At 41.7% G+C, this 18,835-nt stretch overlaps 2 protein-coding genes and 1 long non-coding RNA gene across 6 annotated transcripts in view; 1 reads left to right on the forward strand and 2 right to left on the reverse strand.

Annotated features, from left to right (window-relative positions):
- Positions 1–1,239: 1,239 nt before the first annotated feature.
- znf414 (zinc finger protein 414) lies at positions 1,240–4,156 on the reverse strand. Its single transcript, XM_035153421.2, has 5 exons — positions 3,998–4,156; positions 3,660–3,770; positions 2,779–2,884; positions 2,150–2,685; positions 1,240–1,711 (listed from the first exon to the last, which is right to left on the reverse strand). The coding sequence occupies exons 1-5, from the start codon at positions 4,044–4,046 to the stop codon at positions 1,545–1,547; spliced, it is 969 nt and encodes a 322-aa protein (XP_035009312.1). The 5' UTR covers positions 4,047–4,156; the 3' UTR covers positions 1,240–1,544.
- On the forward strand, positions 2,635–5,348 carry LOC118105711. Its single transcript, XR_004695147.1, has 3 exons — positions 2,635–3,805; positions 4,016–4,091; positions 5,293–5,348. It is a non-coding gene; the product is annotated as an uncharacterized LOC118105711 (long non-coding RNA).
- A 7,888-nt stretch (positions 5,349–13,236) lies between these two features.
- ankdd1a (ankyrin repeat and death domain containing 1A) overlaps positions 13,237–18,835 on the reverse strand; it is a 44,853-nt gene continuing 39,254 nt past the window's right edge. For all 4 annotated transcript variants that reach the window (XM_035153414.2, XM_035153420.2, XM_035153417.2 and 1 more), the window contains 2 exons: positions 15,636–15,767; positions 13,237–15,390 (listed from right to left, as the gene is read on the reverse strand). In XM_035153414.2, coding sequence (XP_035009305.2) covers positions 15,329–15,390; positions 15,636–15,767 — 194 coding nt within the window. In that variant the 3' untranslated portion in view covers positions 13,237–15,328. The remainder of the gene's footprint in view (positions 15,391–15,635; positions 15,768–18,835) is intronic.

The raw sequence follows: 18,835 nt of genomic DNA on the forward strand, positions 1-18,835 counted from the left end.
GACACAGCCCTTCATTTTTGACATGTCTTCCTTGTTATTTTAGCCTGATAAACCAGTGCTTATGCTGCCCCAGATCACAAACTGGTTTTGAAACTGATAACTGCATGTCTGGGACCACTGATCTGATTGTTTATTCTGGCCCGCTTGGCTTCCGCCTCCTGCAGCTGTTTCCTGTGTTCAGTTCAACACCAGTGTGGACCAGTACCAGTGGAAAAACAACTTATTGGTATGTTTGGGGTCATTTCTGTTTTTCACTGTTCCCTCAGGAATTAAAACCTTTCCATGTGACTGCGTAATTATGCATCCATGAACTAGAATCAAAGCAGTGGCTGAGCTGGAAATAAAAATAATTAAGTCAAAGTGTAAGTGGTGTGTGTGTGTGTGTGAACTTTAGTAGCATTAGAAAGAAGCACGTTACAAATGAGCTTTTTGCCTGTAGTTTTACATTAAAATAAAATGACATCCTGTCATGTCGTGATATTGTTTGTTGAGTGGCATCAATTAACATTGTGGAAGCTGTTGCCCTATTACATTTCATTTAGCTGACGCTTTAATCCAAAGCGACTTACAATAAGTGCATTCAACCATGAGGGTACAAACCCAGAACAAGAATCAAGAAAGTACAATTTTCTTCAAGAAAGCGAAACTACAAAGTTCTATAAGTAAGTGCCATTTAAGTGCTACTAAATTGGAACTTTAAAAAAAATTATTTAATGTTTTTATTCAAGGTATAGTCGGAAGAGATGTGTTTTTAGTCTGCGGTGGAAGATGTGTAGACTTTCTGCTGACCTGATGAGGGAGCAACAAGCCGATTGGCAGAGCGGAGTGAACGGGCTGGGGTGTAAGGTTCCGAATAAAGAACAATATAGTTTTAAATACATTTAAAAAGCACATTTTAAATTGAATTTGATTTATATTCATTACATGATGCATTGACTACACATACCTGCTAGTAAAATTATCAACTACCAAATATACCTTTTATTTATTTTTGTTCAAAGACTTTTTTTTATAGCCTCATAGAAAAAAATGTTCTGTCCAAAGATGCACTGTATGAATGTTTGTAAATAGGTGAATGGCAAGTGCTTTGAATGGTCATCAAGATTAGAAAAGCCCTACATAAATAGACCATTTACCATATTATGCAGGGACCTTGACACACGGCAATGGGGTGGAACCTGAACCATGTTTGTTGGGTGGAAATAAAAAAACAAGTTCATAATATACATGAAACATATGAACATATAAAATATCAAGATTTATTGAAATAGAACACTATAATTTTACATGTTATGTTTGTGTATGGTCTCTAAGTTTAATGGAAGTATATCCAAGTTTGTGAAATGAAAGTCTCTGTGACTGGCAGCAATATAACAAATTAATTCAATGTTTATAATGAAAACCAACAATCAGTGAGCACCTTACTGCTGGAGGCTCTCCTCTCAGAATGATGGGTTATACATAAACATGATCAGTGTTTGGTTAAACCTGTCCCTTCCATCATAAGTTTCATGAGGACAAATGAGTAGTCTCATGTTTATACATTATGTGTTGGCTGAGCTTCCAGAATCTTCTGCATGCTTGTTTCCGCTGTGCTGATCGTTGATATGTTGAGTCATGTCCTTGCGGTTGAATGATGTGTGACCACACTGCACACACGTGTAGCATCCTTTAGTGTGCTCCCAAAGGATGCGTCTGTTGCACACCATACCTAGCATAAGAAAGGACAAATTGATTTCTGAACAAAGGAATGAATGATGGAGACACAGACAGGAGCAGTGAACTACTGACAGAGCTGCTAAAAACTGTATCAAAAATAACTTCACGGCCCAAACATGTATGAAAAGACCCAAAATGAACACTGTAAGTGGACTTAGTGGAGCTGGGCATGCCTACCTGGGTGCGCCTTCTCCTTCAGGCTGTGGAGTCCTGTGATATCTGTGTCCGTAGCCAGGGACTATTTATATTTATTTATCGCAAGTCATATTGTCATTGCGTTATTCAACTATTATCTATAATCATATATCGCATGTTTTCCTAATATCGTGCAGCCCTAGTCCAAGCCACCTTTGAACTGTTTTTTTTGTCTGGACTCAACTGAAAAATCATTAAGTCCTGACCAAACAAGGTAGGTGAGGAGAAGGCTCACCTTGATTCTTCTTCCAGATTGCTGAGGACCCAGGAGGAGAGTACGGGGTTGATACAGGAGCATGGTGGACGGGCTCAGGAGACCTGCTCTGTGTCTGGTTCTGACCCTGGGCATCAGAGAGGTCTGGGGCTGCTGATGGGCCATCCATGTTTAGAGATAGAGGCAGATTACAGGCTACATGTTTGAGCAAAGGCTGGGGAACTGCCTCTGTGAGTAGTTGAGAAGGGGGGGTTTCTGGGTGAGATGAGAAAGGGGGACTTAGGAGAGCAGCAGAGTCTGGCTGAGGAACAGCAATGTGGAAGGAACCCTCTTGGTTTGGGATTTGAGAGGACGGCTGCAGGGGTGTAGACATTGAATCCTTCCACTGGGGTTTCTGGTCCATGGAAATGGAGGCCACGTTTGGGTTGATCACGGTAGCAGGCTGAGGGGGGGTCTGTTCAGCTGGCTTTGTTTTGCCCCGTGGTACTTTGGAGCAGGTGTGCAGGTGAGTCAGGAGGCCACGGTAGGATCGCAACTTTGTGCGACAGCTCTCACACCTTCATAAAAGGGAGGCAATGTTACATGACTAAGGATATTTTACTAACGTGTACATGCATCTCAGCTGCGAGTAAAAAAAAAGACCCACTCACAAGTAGAAGATGTTGGGTTTGTGATGATGTCTCATGTGTTCCATCAGTTTCTGCATGTTAGGGAAGGAACCACTGCAGCCGACGGTGGAGCACAGCAAGATCTTCCCTAAAGAGAGCACAGTGTTCCCCTAGTGTCATGTGTTGCACCACATCTTACAGCTCCTCTTCACACCCGGACCAAAATTTATAGCCAGTAAAAATCAGGGTTAGGTACCGTTCACATTTGAACCAATAATGGTGCCGGTACCTAGAATTCAGTACCTTTACCCAACACTACTATTTTTCGTAACTTTACTCTCTCTGTACAACAAAAAAATGTCCGACCATGGTTTTTCCTGCAGCAAATTTCGAGCCACCTCCATAAGCACAATGGATACCGCTTATAGTGATCACGTTTGTGCCATTATAAACTAACTTAGGTGAAAATTTTACCAATTTTCCAATATTAACATTATAATCACTCATAATGCTGTTACTTTTATATAGGGGATATCATACTGATACACATGGAGCTGGAAAAAAACTTGGTGAACAGAAATAATAGGTGAACAATTTCTCTGTGACCTATACTTTCGTTAGCCCAAATCTCCCTAAAAGGGATAGTTCACCCAAACATTTTAATTCACTCATTATCTACTCACCACTATGTCATTTATATATAAATATATATAAGTACATTCGCTGGTTCCCTTTGATGTCCCCTCTAGGAATGGCTCTTGAGAAATTTCTGTTTACCGTCTCCCACAGTGAGATGAAAGATCCGCCCCTGCCTGCCCTGGACAAATACTTCATAACGCAAGAGAAATAATCCTCTGTGACATAAATACTCATTTAACGCCAGCGTGTCTTTTCGCTGCCCACAACATAACAGAGAATCTCACCAGGGAGAGACTGAGCGGGGATTTCATGGTCCTGGATGTGACGGTCCAGGGTGCCGGTGTCTGTGTACACTCTCTTACAGCCGGGATACGGGCACGACGTCCTCTTGTTCCCTGAAAGAAATGAACGGTACTTGAACATGTCGCACGTAAGTGTATTAATAATACAACTGTAGGATAACAAATTATATTAAATTCACGACAAAACTTGACATTGTAGTTAGCATGCTAACTCGCTCGCCGGCTAGCTTCGTCACATCGCTTCTGTTGTTAATTAAGTTAGCATGAAAGCGCGTGATGACTTTGCCGTGAATCTGTTTTATCTGAGCTTAAGTACAAACCTCCACTTTCCTTTTCAGATGCCTGCAACACTGTGCTGCCTGAAGACATTACAGTCGTAGAGTAGGTGCTCAGAAGTGACGACGATGGAGGAAGGTTAGTAAAGGACTACAGGAGCCAGAATGCACTGCGAACACAATCCTGCACGTACATACCAAGGGGCAACATCCCGGGCTGAGTGATGAGGCCAATACGGAAGTGCAAAAAGCTGCAGTTCACTGGGTGGCCACTTGAGGCTGGCTCCAAGAAGGAGTCAATTCCCATTGACTCCCATGTTAAAAAGCCCGACTTTAGAGCAGAATTAAACCTGTTTACAGCATGGTTCAAAAAACGGTTTTAGTCTCAATCACTTAGTTCTTCCTTCATGACAACTCTGAGGGGGGTGCATTTTTTTCTAACTCACTCGTTTAAATTATATAGAGGTTTGATATTATTAATAATTATCACTTGATGGACAGGTGACGTCACCGTTAGCTCGCGACTCCAGCTCCTAGCCTGTTGCCTGCTCGGCTTCACCTGAGCTAACAGGCTAACAGGCTAACCCCCTTCACCGAACAGGACCTGAGTCTGTGGAGAGGTTTCACTCACATATCGGATGAATAATACGATTTGATGTTCGGCTTGTTCCCCGGACGGAGAACTTACAAACGTCTGCGCGATGCTAACGGGACCGTACGGGAGTTATTACCGACATGAACCGAGACAGGCGACTGTGTGTGTTTGGAGAATAAGCTCCACCACGTAAGATATCTAATGTTATGTAAAGTTGTTTCACTCGCCAACCCATTTGACTTGACTACGTTACACAGATTATTATTCTGCAGAAACAGATTTACTGTGATCAACTGAAACGTGAGTATTTAAAGTCACATCTGCATTTTAAGAGCAGCTGTTTAAAGTAGCGTTACGTCTCCTAAAGCTCTTTATTCAGAGTATTGGTGTTGATGTGTTGTAACGTGTTAGTGAAAACTAAACCTGTCGGCTACATTCAGTTTTTACATCGTTAATCTGAGGCAGACTTTACTGAATTATTGTGTTAAATAAGTGGACATGCAGAATAATGTATTTTTTTGTCACATAAATAAATTATAGGAAGTGTAACTTTACTAGAATAGACAGTCACATAGAGAACCTGAGGCTGATGTCCACCACCTATTTCCTAAGCTGAAATGATTATGATCTGATGAACTTTGAAGTAATAAACTTTTATTTTTACCATGTAAAAGTCTGTTAAGGAGTTAACCTGGCACATGTATGACTTTACGTATCTGTGTATTTGTGTTGAATGTTCCTGTAGGTGACTCAGACAGCCTGCACCTGTGGATGTCCAACATGAGACACAACTGGAATCCAACCAGACTGAACACTGAGGGTCATCACTTCAACACTGACTCCAGGTACAGACCTGTTTTCATAACTTACAAACAATCAAAGCAAAGTATTGCACATAATACATAATGCATTAAATTATAAATGCAATACTATTAATGTGGAAGAACTCCATACTGTATATTCATTGTCTTGGTAGTGCACTGTTTAATCCAAAACCATATTCAAATACATAGTTGAATATCCACAGAAAATAAGGATACAAACTTTGTTCATAAGTAACACTTCCTCTACAATAATGCCATACTTTTATGTTTCCTGTCATTTTATTAGTGACGGACGAGCCTGAAGGACACAGCTGTGCTGCGTGTTCTGTCTCTTATGGCAAAGAAAAAAAATAAAACACTGGTTTTTATCTAAAGTGTATCAAATCAGAAAGTAAAAGATAAACATTGTTCTGATAAGTGTTCATTTTTTTAACCAACCATAATGAATATAGAAATTAACTCTATTATCCATGACACTTAGCAATGACTGCCAACTCTAAACAGTTGCAGGCCATCTTTAGTTAAGGGAGGAAAACATGAAGTGTTGTGCAGATGAAGCTGGTGCAGGTCGTCCTCATGTTGACCAGCCTGAAGCTGCCGATCTCCACCATGTTGCTGCTGCCACAGTGGATGCTGAGGACATCAGGTGCTGCAGTGCTTCATCTAATGAAAAGAAGAAACTCACTATAAAAGGATGTTTTATGTTGTGTATGTTCCAGCAAAGACTGGTTCTTACAGTTTATTCTGTGTTCAGCAGGTGGAAGCACCACAGATTTCAGACAGAACCAATGTACTGGGCTCTGGGTTTGTACCCTCATGGTTAAATGCACATATTGTAAGTCGCTTTGGATAAAGCATCAGCTAAATGAAATGTAATGTACTGAAAGAAATAAAACATTGTACAAATAGATAAATGTCTTTCTACCTCATCTGTAATATTCAAGGTGATAATCTCCCACAGAGCTGTTGATAACAGTCCACATCAAGTCTCTCCACTTCTCTGTGTGAAAACATAATTATATAATAAATATGAGAACCAACAGTGGTGTGTGGAGATTATAATATCTAAACTGTCTAATTCACTGTAAATTCCATAACAGGCTAAATAAACAAGGTGGCAATAGTAATGGTGGTTATACCAGCATGTATCACAACATTTGTGAAACATATAGTTACTATCACATGCAACTTACACATGTAGCGTATTCATATTAACTTATTAACTTATTAAAATCAAGTCACAACCAAACACGGCTGTAGTAGTGTAGTTAATTTGCTTCAATCTGTTCATTACACGTGTTAAATAAACGGTACCTTTTATAACAATTACATATTAAAAAACACTTGAGGCATGTAAGCAAATGATTATGATAATAGATAAAGCAATAGGTTTTGTTGTTGTGTAGTTTCAAGGTTACTTACCTCTAGTGAGTTCGTTGTAGCATCGCGACCATCCTGAAGCAACAACACCGCAGCGCTAGCCGGTTAGCAGCCGCGGGTAGCATGTAGCCTAGCTCCTTAGCCTGAGCTAACCAGGTAACGTTGAGCTCTGCGGGCGTGGCTCAGCTGTCAGTCTTCACTCGCGCTCCTCCTCTTTGCCCATTTATTGGTTAGCCAGGAACTAGGAGGAGTCAGCACCGGCAAGATGGCGCCGGGTGAACGCCTACTACTAGCCTAATTTTCACTCTTCAGAAACCAACGGGTGACGTCACGGACCCTACTCCATTATATATACAGTCTATGGTGTGTACACACACATCAAAGAGAACTAAGCAGCTAGTCTGACATCATAGCACCAGGCTTTAGCACCAAGTTCTCTTTGGTGTGTGTGTTCCCTTTGGTGTGTGCTATAATCTCATTTCTGATATCTCCTTTGTCCTAGTTGATCAGTGTATGGTAGGGGTAGTACACGGAGAACAGAGAGAGCACTTCCGACAGGAATAGTACGATTTTTAAAAACTAAGCCAATAAGAGAAGTATTGAAAAACAATATCAGAAACATGAAGATGGACATCGACAGCATTCTGCCCATTGTGACGTCCTTTTTCCAAGGCATGACATCAGAACAATGGAATCTTTCGAAAAAAGGCAAACCTGATGTGGCCACAATGACCATACTCGGAGAGAAACTGCTGCAAATTGTCATTTTGATGACACAATCCATCCTAAAGGATCTTGAGAGCACAGCTGTGCCTGTGTCTGAGAAGAGTGTGATTTGCTCTTTGGGCAACACACTTCCTCAGGTTTTTGCACTGGCTCTTGACGTTCCAGATGAAATCAATCTTGTAAGTTCAGAGAATTTGACCCAGTTGACTGCTAAAGAGATTGCAGAGTGTGTCAACTCTGTCCTTTCCATGGGCGTGGACAGTCTGAAGGCAACTACTCCTCGTGTCACACCTCCAAAAAGACTACAAGGTATGATTCAACAGGCCGGCAAAATGATCAAGGGACTCATGAGGAATCTGAAACGTATGTGTGCACCTTCTAAGAGCAAAAAGAAGGTCTACCAACTGGTCAATGAAGATGACAGTCAGTCATCATCCTCATCCCAGAAGACAATCTCAGAAGACAGGGAAAGTCTTCTGTCTGCAACATCCACAACTGTCCAGGAGATCATTAAGGAGGAGGTCTCTCAATACACAGAATCTACTAACGATGAAATATCCGACTATGATTATGATCAGTTGGAATCTGGCTCCACTCTGGAGATTAAGAATGTTGCAGATGACGTTGCTGAGGTGATTGTGGATGAAATCATGTCGCAAAACAAAGATGATCCAGAAACAGCCCAGAGCACACCCTCTCTGAAGAAAGTGTCTGAAAGGATTAGGACAATCGCTGCAAAGCAGTTTGCCCAAGCGTCCATTTGTCGTATTGTGGGCAGACTGAATAACAAGTACTTTGACAGCCTTTACAACCCAGCCTTTGACAAGGTTTTGGGTAGGCAGTCAATGCAATCTGTTACGAGTGATATTGACGCTCTGCTTCCAACAGCAGTTGGTGAGATACAGCAGGGGCAGAATGGGTCTCAATGGATGGATGATATTTTCAGTGGTGAAACCCTCGAGTTAACCAACGAGCTGAATAATATCCTCAGCAATCACATAGATAGGATGAGATTTAAGATGACCTCACGACCAAAAGCCTCACAACCACGGTGCACAAGCATAACGGTTTGTCCGCCACGTGCTATCATATCAGCTGACATCCTTGCCATTGTGTGGTGTTTCCTTGGAGTAATGAGGTGGTGGCTTCACACACAGTCAGAAACTCTCACTTCCACGGTGATAACACATAGTTTAGAAAAAGCTGTGTCAGAGGGCCCGATCGGTGGGGCCAGTCTGCCTTCGGCACCTGGTAACGGGTCTGGCTCAGAAAGCAAGGTGACCACTCCTGAATTCAATGAAGAATACAGAGAAGAGCAAGAACCAACAGTGGAAGGAAGGAAATTACCCATCAGGATAATTGTTCTGAAGCTGGTTTCGAGGATCTTTGCAAAAGCAAAGTTGTCGAACACTCTCAGATCACCAAACACCATCATCGAGCGTCTACTCGAAAACATATGGGTCGAAATCAAGGATGAAGATTTTGAGATCACCCCAAAAATGATGAAACAACTTGACAAAGCCGTTTTCAAAAAAATCTGCAAAAAGTGGCACGGGGTTGTAAGTGTGCTGTTAGAATTGGAAATGGAAGACCCAACACTGGACAAATATATTGTCTCTGTCGTCAAAGATCTGCTTGTGACACCACCATCAAGATCCAGTGCCATCAGCAGGTTCTTCTCCAGACTGTGCAACGCCTTCTCCAAACCTTTTTAATCAAGAATCTTGTTACCAGATTACCAGAATGAAAGTGTGTAACTTGGATAAATTTTAGTCTTTAGTCCCCCACAGATTCCCATTTCCATTTTAATTGTCGTTGCCTGCGACATTTGAAGGCTTTTGAACAAAGATTTTCAGCAAAGTGACTCTTTCTCCACAGCAGATGTTAAAAAATGAATGTGTGTTTTTGATTGCCCAAAGGCAGCTCCTTGCCGAGTCCTTGCAGAGTGATCACAGTACAGTTCCTCCGGCTGCAGCAATAAAATCTGTACCCTAATGACAAATTATGAGAGGACTTTTAAAGGGGTGAAGAAGAAATGTAAAGTAAAACCCTCCAGCTTGTCTTACTGTGAACATGCGTGGTTTTGACAGATGTTATAATGATGATGCAGTTTGCACATGTTCTGGTGTTTACTGCGGCCGTTGAATGTTGAATAAAGTTTAACAACGATAGTTTCCGTCTTTTTATGTACTTTTTTATGCACCCAGGTGCTGCAGCTGAAGGAGAACAACTGCACGGTCTGATTGCAGCTGACTCGCTCCCACAATATTTTAAAGGGGACATAGCATGCAAATTCCACTTTGTTAGTGCTTCTACAGGTTAATGTGGGTATCTGGCATGTCTACCAACCCAAAAACTCTGGGGAAAAAACACTCGCGCGTTTTGTTATAGTTCCTCTAAGTCAGAAACGTCATGCTTGAGCGACTCGATTGCGCTTCCTGGGTATTGTGTCGTAACAAGGAACTGGAAGTCTCCTACATGGTCTTGGCCCACCCCACCGTCCGTCCCCACACTCGTTACTTCGTGTTTACACGGAGGCAGCGCAGCGCCGTTCCCAAGCACGCAGCCGGGCTGTTCACCGGGACGAGCATTTCTCCGCTGGTCAGCTCGCGATTCACTCACATGTGGCATTTGTCTGGATCGTTGGGACTGGGAGGCTGCAGCAGCTGCTCGGCGACCGCCGCCTCCCGTGCGTGAGCTGGAATTTGTGTCAGCGCCACACAGCGCACAGCAGTGTGGAAGACTTCGCAGTGTTCAGCGCTACTGTAACCCCGAACCCCGACATTAACGGGTACAACAACAAGCGGAGAAAGCAGAATCGCGGGCTGACCTTATATATACAGTCTATGGGGCTGACCAGGCGGAGAAATGCTCGTCCCGTGTGAACAGCCAGGCGGCTGCGCGCTTGAGAGCGGCGCTGCGCTGCTGCGGTCTTCCACACTGCCAGCTGTGTGGAAGACTTCGCAGTGTTCAGCTCTACTGTATGCCGGGTTACAGTAGTTCCGCCGGTTACAGTAGTTCCGCCGGGTTACAGTAGTTCCGCCGGGTACACGGACGAAGTGCCGCTGCGAGCAGCGCAGCGCCGTTCTCCAGCACGCAGCCGCCTGGCTGTTCACACGGGACGAGCATTTCTCCGCTGGTCAGCCCCATAGACTGTATATATAAGGTCAGCCCGCGATTCTGCTTTCTCCGCTGTTGTTGTACCCGTTGAATGTCGGGGTTCGGGGTAAATGATGGTCATAGCCCCCCACCTCTCTTTCTCTCTCTGTCTGCTTGTGTGCTTGTAGTGGATGGGCAGAGGGGACATTTAATTATGTGATTGGGAAAATTAAAACTCCAGGACAACAAGGGAATACAAAGTATGGGATGCATATTTGATAATTTATATCATATAAAATATGTAATTTATATCGTTTAAAATCATGGGGGAGAGGGAGGGGGAGCTGGCTCATTAGCATTTAAAGGAACAGGCAGTCAAACAGGTCACTCTGTGGAGGCTGTTTTATACAGGGTAAAAAGGGTGCTGTTTTATATGATCCTTGTGGTATTTTGACCAAAGTATGTTACAGACATTTCATTAAGACCCCAAGGAACCATATCAACTTGTGGTAAAATGGGCATGCTATGTCCCCTTTAAGGTCATGTGACATGGTGATGTTTTGCAGCGCTGGTAAAAGTCAGACAAAATTTCTAACCAGCATGCATCACGTTAAATCAGTGCGGTGCAGAGTCACATGAAGTCAAAAGAACCCATGGCTTCCCAAGGTAGCTACCGCTGCTATAGCAACAGTCAATATTTGGGGGCGTGGCTTGTTGGAAAGCCTGGTGCTATGATGTCAGACTAGCTGCTTAGTTATCTTGGATGTGTGTGTTCTCTTTGACGCAACAGTGTTCTCTCTGGTGTGTACAGTCTATGGTACATACACTTCTTCTTCTTCTTCTTCTTCTTCTTTTTCTCGGTTTACTGGCAGATTGCAAACAAATTAAGGTGCATACCGCCACCTACTGTACAAGTGTGTTTAACATCACATCACGTTACTTAACAAATTTCTCAAATTCTACCTATCAGCCCAGTGTCTTAAAAAAGTAGCAAGTACCTCCTGGTGTCTCTAATTCCCTCTCCTTCTGTCCTCATCAAATTGTCTCTTGTAGATTGTATACTTTTTAAAACAGCCGCTGAGTCTGTGCCTAATACCACCCTGTCCGGTCTGACCTCCTACACCCACTGTAACCCAATAATGGCTGCTGTTATCTCTGCTGTGAATACAGATAGATGCTTGAATATTCTTTTGGAGATTGATATTTGGAACTCAGGGATAAACACGGCAATTCCTACGTAATTTGTCCTATGTGCTTTATACTGCAATCTGTCCACTTTTTGTAAATATCACTTTGCTGCTGCCCCTTAAACAATGCAGCTGTAGTTTATTAAAGACCTCATGCATGCCCTATAGATGTTTATTAATGCTTGTTTTCCTGCACCCCACTCAAAGCCAGCCACTGCTCGTACCAGGTTTAAAACCTTTTAACATTTTGTCTCTAGATGGTTGATATACTTTCCATGTATATTTGTTATCAAGCAGGATACTTAAACTCATTTACCCTCTCCAGCTGACCATATAATGTTAGCTTCTCAGCATTTATTAGTGAACATCATGTAACAAGACCTGCTCGTTGATAGCTTGATGTATGTAAGCTAGGACCATTTTTCCACTTTCCTTATTGCTTTTCCTATAATTTCTAATACATGTGAGACATTTCTTCCCCTCATCCAGATAGTCCCATCATCTGCATATAATACAGATTGGATGCATTGTTCTTGGATGCAAGATTGCACTCCACCGAGGGACACAATTTTCTATTTCTAAGTCCCCTGATACCTCTGCCCCAAGCTTTGATATTCTATTCTATATTTATTTGATTTTATTCGATGTTTTTTTGCTTGTGTAATTTTCTGAGCATTGCTAGAAGAGAGCCTGTGACCCAAGCATTTCATTGCCAGCGACTGTTAAATGTAATTGTTGTGCATATGACAATAAACTCTTGAATCTTGAATCTTCACTCATATTTTCCTATCAGTTAAAAATTCCTTAACCCAGTTATACATTGTTACAATACCCATACTGATCATTACTCAATAAACTTACATATATGTAAGTATGATTGCCTTTTTCCAACACTTTGGCATAACTGAACTAATCACTAGCTGCCCGAACCTTGCATAGCACAGCTGCTGGAGCTGTATATACACTACCTTGAGCTATTTTAAGTTCACACATTGTTATGTAGTACAGAGCTGTCTGGTCCTCCTCTCTTCTCCCTCACATTCTTATTTTCTCTGAGAACACATTCTTTCTGCTGTCTGTGGATATCATGAAGGTGTACCCCACTATGTACTGCAGCAAATACACACCTTTTTTCTCTGTCTGACACAGCAAGCCTGTCACCATCAACCATTTGATCATTCCCATTCCCCCAAATAGGCTTTCTTTTTTACACCAGAGGTGGATAAATCCCTGCACCTGATTGGATTAGGATGTGGCAAAATGAATGGTGATTGGCTATTGTTAGTGAAAGATATAACGGTATTAAAAGTGACTCCAGGGCGGATCTGGGCCCATCTCGGGTGGGAAAATATATTTTTAAATATAACGAGTTATTAGATGGTATGCTTAAGTTTGGACCATCAAGTTTTGTTAGCATAAGCTCACATGTGCGAACCCGCACATGTAGATGATGGTCCAGATTTACAAGAGACATTTTCAAAGTGGAGTTTTTATTTATCTCATGCCAAGTACACAGTTACACTTAAAGTTCATACAATAATGTTACACAATTGTTTGCACTCTTGTGGTTTGTGCAGAATAATCTACTTATTGCATTGAATTAGGAAAAAAAAATCACTTATCACATGAGCGGTCTCATGAGGGACCTGCTAGACTTTTTACATACTCAGGCTGTTTGACAGCCAAACTGTTAACATGCTCACTCTGTTCTTGATGGTGTAGATTCGGAGTATGGGGCATCCATGTTAAATGTCCTAACTATAGGCCTAACACAATACATAAATCCCTTACATTTGTCAAGCATTATAAATACCTGTGTAATACCTTTGTCAAAGTACTTTGGAGGAAATAATATTTATACATTTCATGCAATTATTTTAAACCCAATTCACTTGAGAATGAAGTCATACAAAGACATGCAAAACATGTATAATCCACAGAGTCGCCAGTAACACGATTGAAACAAAACTTTAATTACATTCACACCAAAATCCACACACGCAAAACACACAAATTGTAAAAATTGATTGTGTTCTTTTTTTGGCCGATGTCTATCTGCTGACAAACAAACAAGCAAACTGACAAAAACTTTACCTCCTTGGTGATAAATAAAAATACATATTTATATTAATTTATTTAATAGTGATGTCTTTTGTTAAGGTGCAACAGCATCCTTTAGCTTGAAGTCATGTACCACAAACAATATCATTGAGCCACTTTAGTAAACAGCACTCTTGTAATGTAGCAGAAATCCTGACCATGGTAAAGAGTAAAACAGAGAATCAATATGATTTATTCTTACTATTCAATTCAATTTCATTTGTATTGCGCACTTTACATAGTAAGGTCAAGACCTTAAAATATGCTACAGAAACTCAACAGTTCCCATTGTGGAGTGAAAAAAATCCCTTTTAAGGGGGAGAAACCTTTATCAGAACCACACTCAGTATGGGACGCCATCTGCCTCAACCGGTTGGGGTGAGTGGAGAAAAATTGGGGAGGTGGGTGGAAAGGAGGGAGAGAAGAGAGAGAGGAGGAAGTCGAAGCGAGGGGGAAAGAGAGTTCAGGACCAGTTGTGATTCTTTCAAGGCTGAAGTGATTCTGTTTCAAATGAATCAAATCAAAACTGACATTTTTGTAATGCCAGAGATACTCCACTCGAACCCAATAATTTGTATTTTTCACTCTAGATGATTTCTGTAAGATGAAAGGGTTATATATGTATTTCTCTGCATTAGTGCCCCACAGTGTTTCTAGGTCTGTGTATGGTTTCTGTCCAACCACTGTCTCCAACTCCCTCATATATGTTCAGACTGAATGAGAAGCAAATGTTAAAGATGCCATCATTGCTTACGAAGTCATTGCAAAGACACAAATTGAGACAAATATACACCAATATGTTTAAGGTAGCCCACACTTAGGAGAAAACACATCTGCACCATTTCATGTTTCGGCATGAATGACATTTTTGTTGAAGGTCCTGTGATCCCTGTAGTAAATGATACTAGTTTTTAATAAAGCTTGCTTTGTAAAAACTGGTCAAATGATTTCTGACAAGTTGAAGCGAGGAACCAAAACATTTTACTACAATACATCCGCTTTCAAAGGTTGACACACTGTGTCAAGTTTGTTTCAAGTGTGACATCACTTAATGGCCATGATCATGTCTCACGCTCACCATAGGTTTCCCCCATTTAAGCCAAGTATAGATTAAGTTATTTTGTTTTTCTTTACATGTTTTCGAAATTTATGCTTTGGATTGAACTATATAAATAAAACGTCTCCGGTCTCTTTTTAAGTCACTCTGATCAGACTTCCCAACAGAACCAAATAATTAAACCAGAGGTGAAGTTGTAAGTAAAACAAGATAAAAAAGGCCTGAAAAGGTCAGTCTGAACATACATGCACATTAGTTCACATGCTCATCAGTGTCTGTGAATGGGTAAATGGAAAAATTGTACTGCAAAGCGCTGGTTATCAAGACTGGAAAAGTGCAAAACATTTATCATTCAATACAAGTGATTTTTTTAGCTCTGTTCAGGGTTCTATCAGCTAGATGTTGTCTTCACATTGCAGAGCACATTTTAGGAGAGCTGGTCTCTGCGTTTGCCTTCTGTCTGATGCACTCTGAAAGATTAAAACAAAGGATACAGGATATCATGCATCTGCACACTCCACAACCACCACCACCTCCCAGACAGTAACACACACGAACTGGATCAGAAGAAAAACTGTCAAAAATGCAACTTTATAGTTCTTGATCTATGCATGGAGTAGGTTCAAATCACACAGTATGTGGCACTTGTATAAAATTGATGAATAATTAAATGCACTAAAGGACAGGAAGAACAAAAACAGTTTGAAGGGCTCACCTGCCAGGTCTGTGCGAGAGATCTCCACCAGCCCCTCATAGAGGCCTTTGATTGGGTTCTCCCCTGCCACCCCAACACCATGGAGCCAGATTAACAACATGCGGTGACCATGCTCTTTAAAGCTTTTCATACCTACAAGGTTAAATCAGAATTAAAATACATACCATTATGTTAGAAGAAAAAAATTCAAGTGAATAATTATCTGACAGAATCAGGGAGGTTACTGCATTTGCATATTTAAAAGGTTGTACATATTGAATGTCCCAAAATATCACAAGGTGTGCCTCGGTTGTCTTTGAACTTAGTTGCGTTGCTTTTCCACAGGAAGAGATACAAACAGTGCATAATAAAGTATTTCCAAACTAGATAAAAAAAAATTGTTTCGGTTGGTAGACTCAGTACAACACATATGTATGGAGATTGTGTCCTCAAGTATATTTCTCCTTGTTTACTTTCTCCTTGTACCTTAATTTGATTACTCAGGGAACATTTGTTATTTGTACAAGCTTCAGGTCTGAGCTTTGAACATGGCACCATAGCATGTTAAAAGTGTTCATTCAGTATGTGTACTAACAAATCTTTAAACTGAACCTGTTACATTGAGTCACCAATGTCACTGAACACTGTCACTGAGCACAGTAACTACTGTCAGCTCCTTGTCAGTCATAATGATAAAACAATCATCATTCAATAGATCTGTCATAACAGGCTGCCGAGTCATGCGCAGAGTTAATCGTCAGTAGGGATGTGTCTAGATATGCTGTACGTACTATAGTGCCAACCCAGTCTCATCTAAAAACATGTAATAGCTACGTTGGTCCACTGGGCAAAACGTAGGCATCTCACAACTTGGCCTCTGAAGTTGCTATGGTGGTTGCTTTAGACACTGCCATGCTGTAAACCACGTCGTAGCCTGTTGTTTGAATAATCATCCATTCGTTGTGTCGTTGAGTGCACAGTTCATGCCTATAATAAGTCTCTCCCAAGCAAGGTATACATGGAGACACAACCAGATGCATTGCAGCAACAATAGAAACAAAGAGCACTGCTACCAATGCCTTGCCATCAAAAACCCCAAACGCAGTCCAAAGGACAACTTTTGTCTGTGAGGGGGAACAGGGACAGAAAGGGCCTCCTCCACTGACCAGGAGTGGTTAGTTGGAGGAAGCCTGAGACTGGGAGATATTGGTGGACGTGGGCCAGCGGCTTACAGTCCCATCACATATTGTCACTACCAGCCTAAGACCTGACCTGATACTCTGGTCCAACACCCTGCGCGTCCTCTACTTCGTAGAATTGTCAGTACCCTGGGAGGATAATGTTGATGAAGCGAATGAGATCTGATCAACCTGTGGTGGGCCTGCCTTAGAAGAGGGTGTCTTGTGATTAAAAGGCCAAAACACCTGATGACGCTAAGGTACACAACTGAAGACATGTCCCTAACATCCGCTGGTGGTCACTAACATCTGATTACATCAACTGGTGGTAGGCATTAATTAGTGTAGCAGAACGTACATTACGTATTCTCCATCTTTTCCTATGTAAAAAAAAGGGGAAAGTGTTTAGTTTAAAAAGGCATAGAGGTAATGATGTCTGATCTACTGAGCGACCACATGGCTTCCATAGTGCTGCTATACAAGCCAGTAGCCAGTCAGATTTACCTTTAGCCTCAGCGTACCCTCAAGTTCGGCCTGTATCATTGATTACAAGCCCAAAACACTTGATGGTGCTAAGGTGCACAGTTATGTTCTTAACATCCGCTGGTGGCCACTAACACCTGCTAACATCTACTGCTAGTTGATAACCTAAATTGTGCATAAGACCTTCAAATGTACAAGGGATATTCAACACCTCGTCCTATATTCTCAACTTTATTTTATTAGGACTGCAATGTTGCTTATCGTTGCTATGGTGGTTGCTACTGACTCTGCAATTGCATAGTCACGTCTTGTTTGAATCATCGTTCATGCGTTGTGTCATTCAGTGAGTCCATACAGGACGCCTTAAGCCATCTTTCTCTTACGCACCTGTCTTACGAAATAGATGTGCAAAGTGTTCCTCTGTTATGTATAATGATGACCCCATCAAACATCATGTTAGCATTCATTTGTTTTAGAAAAGGGCGATGTGGTACAGGTCAGTGGCCGCCAACACGAGAATCCACAAACAAGAAGAATGGCCCTTTACTCCTCAACAGGAAAAGGAGGGGCGAGGGAGATGATAAGTTGGACACACCTGTGAGCCAGAGGGTGAGGGAAAATCAAACAAAGGCAGCATGGAGTGGAAACATGTGAAGTGAAAGTAACTGTAGGAAGGAGATCACAAAAAAGATAAAGTAGTTTCTGGAAAGTTGATCCAAGAACCGGCTGGATTTATTTCACAATCGTCCTGGACCATGAGGCAAGAAAGCTGATCCCTGGAGCCTGAAGTGGATTTAAAAAACCCATCTAACCTGCTCGGATTGGAACGTGATTCCCTCTTTCCTGGATGAACCAAACAAGCTAAGTCTATTGAAACTCTCCTGGCTTCACCGAATTCCCCTGGCCTCTAGAAACTTCACCCCTCATCTTCCCTCTACCTGGAGATTAAAGGACCGCCATAAAGAACACACATTTCCCTCACTTTACCTTTTCATTGGACCCTAACTCCCCTCTCCGACAAACACACACACACATCCCTCTTTACAAATCAAATTATGAACTTAATGGCATATTATATACAAACAGTTTTTTTCCTGAACACTCTCCCCACACACACAATCTCACACTTCATCTGAACTCGGACTATACTCACCATGAACTCTTAATGGAAACTTCTTCCATATGTTTATTTGATGGACGGTTAATTGTTCCTATTTGGAAATTAATTTGTTTGCTATAGATTACTGGATATTTTGGTCAATATGAGTTCTTTGTCTGTTTATTAATCATACCTATTTGATTTGATTGTTAACTTGATTGAATAATTCAATTGAAGCGAAGGTTGTTGGTCGGGCTGCCTTGGTCGACCGGGGTCGAGCAGGCTGTACCGGTAATGATCCTTCCGCAGGTTCACCTTCAGAAGCGTTGTTACGAGTTTTACTTCCTCTAGATAGTCAAGTTTGATCGTCTTCTCGGCGCTCCGCCAGGTTATACTGTGGTCTATCAGTGTTCTTAGGCAGACACAAGAGGCACTTGTTTATTCTGTTGTGTTGGGTCTTT

This window comes from Hippoglossus stenolepis, chromosome 1, assembly GCF_022539355.2.
Source record: "Hippoglossus stenolepis isolate QCI-W04-F060 chromosome 1, HSTE1.2, whole genome shotgun sequence".
In the NCBI taxonomy this organism is placed as follows: Eukaryota; Metazoa; Chordata; class Actinopteri; order Pleuronectiformes; family Pleuronectidae; genus Hippoglossus; species Hippoglossus stenolepis.

Excerpts from the sequence above, each read along its gene's own strand:
- znf414 (XM_035153421.2), bottom strand. The coding sequence starts at position 4,046 with ATGTCTTCAGGCAGCACAGTGTTGCAGGCATCTGAAAAGGAAAGTGGA. Across the intron at positions 3,771-3,997 it reads ATCTGAAAAGGAAAGTGGAG|GGAACAAGAGGACGTCGTGC; the intron begins GTTTGTACTTAA and ends CATTTCTTTCAG. Across the intron at positions 1,712-2,149 it reads AATCTGGAAGAAGAATCAAG|GTATGGTGTGCAACAGACGC; the intron begins GTGAGCCTTCTC and ends TTCTTATGCTAG.